Source organism: Camarhynchus parvulus, chromosome 20 (assembly GCF_901933205.1).
Source record: "Camarhynchus parvulus chromosome 20, STF_HiC, whole genome shotgun sequence".
NCBI classification, from domain to species: Eukaryota; Metazoa; Chordata; class Aves; order Passeriformes; family Thraupidae; genus Camarhynchus; species Camarhynchus parvulus.
In genome coordinates, this window is record NC_044590.1 from 6,990,102 (window position 1) to 7,000,000 (window position 9,899).

General features: G+C 59.2%; 1 protein-coding gene across 1 annotated transcript; it reads right to left on the bottom strand.

The window, feature by feature from the left end:
- Positions 1 to 275: 275 nt before the first annotated feature.
- On the bottom strand, positions 276 to 8,632 carry SNPH (syntaphilin). Its single transcript, XM_030963570.1, has 5 exons — positions 8,572 to 8,632; positions 7,912 to 8,077; positions 7,722 to 7,779; positions 1,306 to 1,382; positions 276 to 451 (listed from the first exon to the last, which is right to left on the bottom strand). The coding sequence occupies exons 1-5, from the start codon at positions 8,630 to 8,632 to the stop codon at positions 346 to 348; spliced, it is 468 nt and encodes a 155-aa protein (XP_030819430.1). The 3' UTR covers positions 276 to 345.
- Positions 8,633 to 9,899: the final 1,267 nt, after the last annotated feature.

Here is a 9,899-nt window from a genome sequence, read left to right on the forward strand (position 1 = left end):
TCCTTGGAATGCGGGAGTGGCGGGAGGCAGCGTACAGCGTGCAAGCCACAGGCACAGCAGGACAGAGGGAAGGGGACGGGGGATCCCCGGGTGGCAGGCGGGGGGACAGGGAGGGAGACGACACAACAACGGCGGCGGAGAGGTTTGGAGGAGGAGGGTGGTGAGGGTCTGTGGAGACACACCAGCAGCTCCGGCAGCTCCGGCTCCCCCGGCCACCAAGCGCCCAGCCTCGCTGCAGCGGCCCCTGCGCTCTTGTCCCCGCTGGCACCGGCACCGGCAGCACGGGGGGACTGCTCCCCCTGCCCGGGGGCACCCAGCAGCCGCCCTGGGGCCACGGGTGATGGGTTACCTTGGGGTGGGGCTGCTGTCGCTGCCCTTGCAGGAGCCAGAATTGCTGCTGCTGCTCAGCGAGGAGGTGCCGTAGGTGTCCCTCCCGGGGGGCGAGGGGCGCCTGGAGGCAGGGAGAAGAGGCTGTGTCTCAGGCCGAGTGGCTGAGGGCGCTGAAGACTTAAAGAAGGAGGCAAAGCCACTCCGTCCATAAACCCCGCGACTGCCAACCACCACACCGAGAACACACAAGACAAAAGGACAAAACAAACAGCAGGGATCAAAATCGCACGGACATGGCGACGGGCACAAAGGCACGGCTGGGGGAGATGTCCTCCACCCGCTCCCCCTTCCCTGGCAGCCCATGGATGCTGGCACAGCATCCTCACACCCTGAGGACCTTGGGAGCCCCTGGGATCCCCTTGAAGCCCCTTGGGAGCCCCATAAGAGTCCCCTGGGAGCAGGTCCCAGCATAGCTCCAGCCACATCTGCCAGAGCATCACCTACACGTGGGCAGCTCTGCCTGTTCTCCCTGCCCACGCTGAGCCTGCACCTCCATAGTGGCACTCCAGGTCATGGAGACATTGCCAGGGGAACAAATGCTTTTTCCCTCTTTTTCTCTCTTTACCACTCAGCTCAAGGAGACATTTTCCAAGGGCTAACATACCTCCCAGTTTCATTGCCCCAACCCAGTGCTCTCCACCACTGCCTGCCTTCGCCTGGACGGACGGAGGGGTTGGTCCTGGCTGTGGCACAGACGGACAGAGGGACAGGGCGTGCAGCACTCGGGGAGCTGCATGCACGGACAGGGAAGTGCTGTGCAGCGGGCAGTGCCATGCAAACCCCCGAAAGCTGGGCTGGGGGTTGGTGCTGCGAAGTGGCAGCTGGTGGTGGAGGTGTGGGGATCGTGGGGAGCGTCTCATCCCGGCTGCAGGTGCTGGAGTCCAGTCCCGAGGCCAGAGGCTGAAGCATATTCACCTTCGTGATCCCGTGGACGCGCGTCTGCTCCCCGGCACGGACATGGCCACAGTGCCACGGCTCCTGGGCACAGGGAACTGCAGGCAAAGGCAACAGAGAGAGCAGGTGAAGGCAGGAAAATGGCCCTGATGAGATGGGGCCCCTGTGGGGTGAGCCCTGGCACCAGGGCATCAGTACAGTCCCCAGGGCCACCAGTACAGGGACACATGAGGACAGCACCCCCTGCACATCTGGGCTGGGCTTCCCACTTGTCTCCCATAGCCCAGCAATGCCAGAATGCTGCATGCCTGTGGTCCCACCAGGATCCTGTGGGCACAGGGCAAGGGTGTTCTTAATTTAAAAGGCAGATCAGAAGCAGAGCAGGTGCCTGCCCATGGTCTGGAGCCCCTTTCTCACCACGGGACAAACTTCCCCCTGCTCCCAGATGCCCATCCCTGTCAGGAAGCAGGGCAATGCCACAGGGACCCAGAGTGCCTGTAGTAGGGCATTCCTGGGGGCAGAGATGTACAAGGGCTCTGACCCAGCCATGGAGCTCTCCCTGCAGTGGGCTGGGTGCCTGCTTTTCCTTAATTAAGTGCAAATCCCCCATTCAGCAGTGAAATCAGGTGAGGAAGAACAGATCCCTGCATGATGAGGCAGCAGCTGCTAATCCCTAGGGAAACACAGAGCCTCCTTTCCTGTAAATAAATAGGCCAGATCCAGAGGCCTGCAGCACCTCGGGCTCACACAGGATGTGAGGGAATGAGGGAAGCATCTGCTCAGCACCCACATCCTGCTGAGCACCCCATGGCACTGCTGGGATCCCCACTGTGCTCCCAGACTGCCAGAGACCGATGGGGATGGGGGCAGCGCGGGGCCCCCCCATCCCCAGACCTATTCCCAATGCCAGCATTTATCTCAGATTTTGGCAGAGCAGTGCAGGAGATGGGACCTGCCAACAGACAATCGATGGGTGACAGGAAACACTCCATGCTGCTGGCCCTGCTCCAGGGAGTGCCAGGAGTGGGACAACAGGGGAGGCAGCACAGGAAGGGGGGCACACCCAGCTCACCCCAAGGTACCCTTCTACATCTGCAACCCCAGGTTATGGTTTTTTCCACGATACCTCAAAACCCACCCTGGCCAGACCAGGTCCCTCCTCTGCCCAGGATTTGCTGCTCCCTGATCCCCAAACCAGGGCACCAAAAATCCCAGAGCACTGATGCTGTGAAGTCCCAAGCCCCAGCAGGCACAGTGCCCCATGACAGAGGGGTGCCAGCACCCCTGGGACACTGCAAGAAGGATTTGGGGAACCTGCTGCTCCCACCTGGGATGGATTTGCCTGGAGATGACCTGGGCTGGGAAAGGCAGTGTTCTGTCCTGCTGGATCACTGCTCCCAAGTGGGCAGCAAGCTCTGCTACTGCAGCAGCGTGAATCAGCATCCACCGAGAGCTGTGCGTGGCCTCAGGCTGGCAGAGCATCCTCCAGGATTCTCTGTCACCTCCAGCAGCACAGCTCTCCCGCAGGGATTTAGGGAGATTTGAGAGGGTTGATTCCTCACCCTCTCCCTGCAGTCCAGTGGTATCTGGTATAATCCCAGGGGTGCCCATCATCAGCTCAGCTGGACCTGGATCTTCCCCTCTCATGTCAAGGTCACTCCCATGGCACGCTGCTCTGTGCAGGGGTCCCTCTGTGCCCCAGCAAGTGCCAGCACTGCAGGTGGCACATGTGTGTCCAGCAATGGGGCTCCTGAGAGCACCCCACACCACACCCCAGGCACCTGCTGCCAGCATCACAGCCTGGAATGGCTCTGTGGGGACACCTGGATTTGGCCTCATGTCTGGGGACCTCATTTCCTCCTCTCTCCCCACTGCTGCAGACTTGCCTGGTGCCCACACCGAGGCTTGATGCCTCCCACAGCACCCAGGGTGTCTGGAATTTAATCCATGATAATAAATTGTCATTATTCCCAAAGGACACTTCAGTGTCCCCAGAGGCCTCACTGTGCCCAGAGGCTGCCCATGACAGGCAGGATGGGCAGATTCAGCACCAAAGCTGAACACACACCTTCCCATGTGGCATGTGGCTACCAGAGGCAGAGGAAATCACGGATCTGCACTCAGAATTACTCCCTCAGATGGACCAGGGTGAGTAGCTGCAGCACCAATGGAGCCCCACTAGGAAAGTGAGGAGAAATCCAGGATGAACCCTGGTCTATGGGTGGCATCCCTGCCCATAGCAGGGGGTTAAAAACAGAGAATAGTTTGGGTTGGAACGGACCTTGAAAACCATCTCATTCCAATCCTCTGCCATGGGCAGGGACACCTTCCACTGTCCCAGGCTGTTCCAAGCCTTGTCCAACCTGGCCTTGAACATTTCCAAGGATGGGGCAGCCACAGCTTCTGTGGGCAACCTGTGCCAGAGCCTCACCACCCTCCCAGGGAAGATTTTTTCCAAATATCCCATCTAACCCTGCCCTCTAGCAGTGGGAAGCCATTCCCTTGTCCTGCCACTCCATGTCCTTGTCCAAAGTCTCTTTCCAGCTCTCTTGGAACCCCTTTAGGCAGTGGAAGAGGCTCTTAAGGTCTCATCAGAGCTCCACCAGCTCTCTCAGCCTGTCTCCACAGCAGGGGTGGTCAGGGCAATCCATGGACCAAGAGCAAGGTGACCTGGGGGGCACTGGTTGTCTCCATTCTGGGGGAGCTGTAGGGCCTGCTCAGCACAGCACCCCTGTGTCTGCCCTTCCTGCCTGGCAATGCCAGCATGGGCCAGGCTCTGACACTCCAGCTTCCACCAAATCCAGACACTGTCCTGCAAACCATCTGCTTGTGCTCCAGCTCCCCTGCAAATCCCCTAAAATGCAGCTTGAGGGCTGAGCAGGGTGGACACTGCCCATTGCAAATACCGGTGTGCTGCTGGTGCTGCTCACAGCAAAACTCCCTGTGAGGCTCCAGCACGTGTGGAGCAGAAGGGCAGAGCTTTTACAACCAACAGCACAAACCAGGATTTGTTCCATGCAGTGGAATCAGCCTGGAAAATTCCTGATAAATAAAAGCAATGGGCCTTGATAAGGAAACAGCTGGAGCTACAGCATGAGAAAGAAGATCCCCCACAGAGGGCTGGGATGCAGAATCAGGATAACTCCCCCACACTGCCTCTGTCCCAGGGGGGTGACACTCATCTTCCAGTGGGTCCCCAGCTCCTGCTGAACTACTGATCACACTGGGACAGTGATGGATGGCAGAGCAGGGGCAGAGTGGGAGCTCACCCTGGTGCTCCATAGGAAGATTTCCCCAGGCTCAGCTGGATCACTGCCCCACAGAAGAAGATGCTTCTTCACCTCAAATCCTGCCACTTCCCCACTCCTTGCTGGATCCCCTGGCTGTGCCAGTGATGGACAAACCAGGCTGGGCAGGTATGGCCCTTCCTAGATGCTTCTCACATGGGAAACGGACACAGGACCTCTGGAGAGAGCCTCATCACTGGCCCAGTGAAGCCTCTGATGGTTCCTCAGCTTGCTCCTCTGAGGGCTTCATGGCTGCAGGCTCAAGAGTTTGCTCCCATCAGCTTCCAAAGCTCAGCTTCTGTGGGATTCAGAGGGATCCAGCTGCTGCCAGCTCACCCCATCCCCACAGGGAACAGAGAGGTGTGACAGCCTGCAGCTCACTGCCAGTGTCAACCCTCAGCACAACACTGCTGTGCCAGCAGCTGCCACATTTCCCTGGATTTCTCGCTCACTGCTTCCTTTGTCGAGGCTCCCATCATGCTGCCTGCTGCTGGATTCCTGTGCTTCCCTTGGCACATCCTGTGTGAGGAATCTTTTGCGATGGTGGCACTGAGCCCGAGCGTCTGAGAGCAGCTTCACCCACTGCAGAGACCTGGGAGAGAACCACGGTGTCCCCATGGGTCCCCTGGGACATCTTCAGCCTCCCAGGGTGGGCAAGATTAAAAGCAGAGGGAACACAGACAGGGAAACCACAGCTTTGTTTTTCCAGGGAACAAAAAGGGCTCCCAAAGATCTACCCTGCCTTCCTGACACCGGCTCTGCTTTTCCACACTCTAAAAATAAGCAAAGTGCTGGATGTGGCCAACAAGCAGCAGCTGATGGGGGGCAGAGCCCTTGGTCCTGGACAGTGGCAATGCCAGGGCTACTTGCACTGGAAAAGGGACTGGGATACAGCTGGGTTGCAATGGGAAAGAGCAGGATCCAGCAGCCAGGGCTGGCAGAAGCCCTGGTGCAGGAGGGGGTCAGCACTGGGGCACCACCTGGGCAGCTGGGGGCAAGCATCCATGACTGTGTCCACTCCTCCTCCTGCCATGGGGGATTTTTGGGATACAGGAATTGCTTTACTTTTGCTCCGAGAAGATTACAAGGATGTGGCAATATCTCCAGAGGCTGGGAGCCTCTGTTCCAGTGTAGATGGGTTCATCCCAAAGCTTCACCTGGGTCCCAGGCAGAGGGAGATCATGGAATCACAGACTCATTTAGGTAGGAAAATACCTTTAATACCTTCAAATCCAACTGCTAACCCAGCACTGCCCAAGCCACTGCTAAATCCAGCTCAGGGCAGAGACAAACCCCATGGGGCGTTTATGCAACACCACCAGAAAAATCAATGTTGCTAAGAGTGGCAGTATCCCATTCCAAAAGGCAGGAGCATCTCCTTTTATTCTCCTGTTTGTTATAAAATGCTGACTTGACATCCAGAGATTACAGGAAAACAGACACCATTTGGAAAGCTCGGGTTATGCAGCTCATCACTTTTCCGGCTGACCTGGCTGCAACTCCAAATGGGGAGGTGGCAATTCCCAGCCCTCATTAGCTAAAACAAGGTGCTTGACCAGAGGGCAAAGGCTGGGCTCTCACTGGGGACTCTGCAGCCAAAGGGAAATGGGAAAAGAGCTCCATGGCAAGTGCTGTAGCAGCATGGCAGCAGGAGTGGGACACCCAGGATGCAGACCCCATGGTCTCACCCCAGGCCAGGAAGGTCAGCAGGGTGGGATGGAGGTGACATCCCACTGCACAGCCCATCCTGCAGAGGTGCTCTGGCAGGAGCCGAGCCGAGCTGTGCGAAGCACAAGGAACAGCCCACTCCTTTGAGATACGAAGGCAAAAACCTGGAAGACAAACCCAGCTTCCAGTGCAACAGCTCCGCCTCCCCTCCGAGCCTCGGCGGAAGCAGGTCTCCCCTAACCACCATCCACCTTGAGCGAGGGCTGGGAATGACGGCGGTGCCGGGGGATTAGCCCTGCTCTCCACACCGCTGGAATGGCCTACTTTAACCACACACCACATCTCCTGCCTGCCGCAGCACCTCGGGATGGGAGCACGGGCACTGCCCCTCTGACCCCCACCCTGGGACCCCCCAGACACCAGGATTTGCATCTTGTGGCATAGCACAACGTGCCTGTTGCCCAGACAGGGTGGGAACATGGATTTTATAAGCAGAACAGGCACCCAGCAGTGGGTTCTGTGCGACAGCCACAGCGCTGACCTTGTGGGGAGGAGAGAACAGAACACCCAGCTCACCAACCCGCTGGGGTGTTCCTGTGTCCCTTGGAGATGGAGCATGAAGCCATTAAATAATAAAATGTCAACTGCAGAGCAGCCCCAGCTCCTGCAACACCCCATGGTGCCGGAGATACTTTGGGATGCTGCACGAGCAGCAGACGTGGGGCTGGTGCTTGAAGGGAGAGTCTGGTGCAGGAGATGTGGGTTTGGGGTGTGCAGGGAGGGTTTGGGGCGTGCAGGGATGGTCTGGTGCATGTGATGTGGGTCTGGTCCATGTGACGTGGGGCTGGTGGATGCAGGGAGGGTCTGGTACATGAGGTGTGGGTCTGGGGTGTGCAGTGAGGGTCTGGTGCTTGCAGTGAGGGACTGGGGGGTGTAAGGTGGGTCTGGGGCGTGCAGGGAGGGTCTGGTGCACGTGAAATGGGTCAGGTGCATGAGATGTGGGTCTGGAGGATGCAGTGCAGGTTCGGTGAGTGCAATGCATGGCTGGCGCTGCTGTGTGGGTCTAGTGCATGTCACACGGCTCCAGGGCTGTGCAGCAGGACCGGTGGGTGTGGTGGGGGGTCCAGGTGGGTTTGCAGTGCGGGTCAGGGTACATAGATATGGGTCTGGTAAGTCAGACGTGGGTGCAGTGCGTGCCTCGGGGGTCCAGCGCACGCCGTGGGCTCTGGTGCAGCAGCACGGCTCTGGTGTGTGCCGCGGGGGTCTGGCACACGCAATGCGGGTGTGCTGCGGGCCCGATGCGTGACCCGCCCCGAGCACCCTGTGCCCCGGGAACCCCCCCGCTCCCGCCCCCCGATGCGGAGCGGCGCTGGCAGCCCCGGCTGCGCCCCCCGCCTCCCCCCAGCCCGGACTGCAGCCAGAAAGGGATGAGTCACGGCGGCCCCGCACCGCGCCCCCCGCACCGCGCCCCGCACCGCTCACCTGCGCGGGGCCCCGCCGATGTCGGGGGCGGCAGCGCCGGGGTGGGGGGCTCAGCGACCTGCCGGGGAAGGGAGAGAGCGGACGGTGAGCGGCGGCGGCGGCGCGGGGTCCGGTGGGGTACCCGGTGCGGTGCCCGGTGCGGTGCCCCCCGCCCCACCCCGCACCCCGCGCCCTCCCCCGCCTCCATCACCTGCGCCGGCCTCCATGGGTGCGGCGGGGCGGCCGGGAGCGCTGGAGGGATGAGGGAGGGATGGAGGAGGGAGGGATGGCGAAGGGAGGGAGGGAAGGATGGATGGAAAAGGGAGGGAGGGAGGGATGAGCCGTGCAGCTGCGTAATTTGCTCCCTCCTCTGCGATCTTAAAGCGACGGCGCCGCGGGTGCCTCCCCCCGCCGGGTTTCCCCCCGTTTCTATGGCAACTCCCCTCTGTCGGAGCGGCACAGCCACCTCAAAAAAAGAAACCAGCCGGATTTTGGGGTCCCTCCCTGTCTGAGAAGCCCCGCGGGCCGGGTGTGCCGTGTGCCCGGTGGCCCTGGGCTCCTCGCCCCGCGTTAACCCCGGAGGAGGAGGAGGAGGAGGAAGGGAAGGGGGAGAGCTGGGGCGGCCCCGCGCTGCAGCCGCCCGGCCCTTGGCGTCCCCCCAGTGTTGTAGTTTTCATTTTAAGCAGTACAGCTCCGAGGAGATCCCTGCCTCTAATTAGTGACGCACTTTCATAAAGTCAAGTCATTAAAAAACCGGAATTCTGCGCCCCATTTCAATCCCTCTGGCTCAGCCCTAATCGCCGGGGTTGGGGCGGAGGAGCAGCAGCAACCACCCCGAGCTGCTGTCCCGGGCTTGGGAGATGAGGCTGACGGCTGGCACGGCACGGCACGGCACGGCACGTCCCGTTCTCCAGCACAGCCCGGTTACTCATGGCACTTCCCACACGCTTCCTGCTGTAACTGTCAAGATCAACCTTCCCAAATTATTTGCGGAGGAAACGTCTCGGGAGCCCCCGCGCCGCGTCCTGCAGCCTGCGCGGGGAGCAGCAGGGCACCGGCTCCTGGGCAGCTCCGTGCCCGCGGCCAGGAGCGCCCAAGGTCGGCTGCGGACACCCCCGTGGGGACCAGGAGCGTCAGAGATGAACATGTGCCTGTGCTGCAAACACCCAGCCTGTGTGGATCCACATACGGATTTATGGAGGGAAATGTTAATGTGGGAAATATTCGCAGCCAGAGTAGAACCTGCGCCCAGTTTGGGTCTGGACCCCAGGCCCATTGTGCTTCCCAGACATTGCCAGCTCCCTTTGTCACGCCCCCATGGTTATTCCAGAGTTTTGACAAACCTGTTTGGTAAATACATGTCAGTCTTTCTTCCAGCACTATTTCCTGCATGATCTGTACCTCATTTATCCTGACACACAGACTGTTTTCAGTGTATATATATCTCCTGCCTCCCATTTATTCCTGCCCGCCTCCAGCTGCCTTTTGTTTCCCTCTTTTGCGGTGAATCCAACGCACAGCCTCTCTCCTTGAAAGGAAAATTAATGAGTTATCACAGCCGCTGCCACTGGAGCAGCTCTGACCATGTGGCACAGGCAGCAGCTCTGCTGTGAGATGCAGAGTCATTCCTGATGGCTTTTGGGAAAGAAAAATGGTTTCTCCTTCCCTCTGCAGTCTGCAGTGCTTGGTCTCCCAGGATACTCTGACCTGAAGAGTGGGAGCACCACTCCAGGGAGACTGGGCCTGCTGCAGGGAAAGAGGGAGATGTTTTCACCAAACCCAAACCCTTTTCCCAGGTCAGCTCCTGGCTCTGGAAGTGCCAGGCCTGCTACAAGAAAAAGATGAACTGCCCTTGGTTCCAGCCTTGGCCTGAGCCATGCTCCTATTCCCACCCAAAATAGTGCTTCTTTTGCAGGAAACTCAGAGGTTTTTATCATACAGGGATGCTTTTCCCTTCCTTACACCCAGAAAATGAACCCCTCAGAGAACAGCAGCAAAGGCCCAATATTTATTTAATCAAATATTCCTGTTCAGAAAGGACACTCAGCTGGAACACCCCCACAGCCAGTGGCCACCCCATGCCCCACACTGGGGTTTCACCTCTTTTAAAGCCTTTTTACTCCCTTAAACAGACCCTGAAAAACAAACCTCCCCGAATCCTGTGGGACAGGAAGCACACACATTACGGGGCACAGAGAA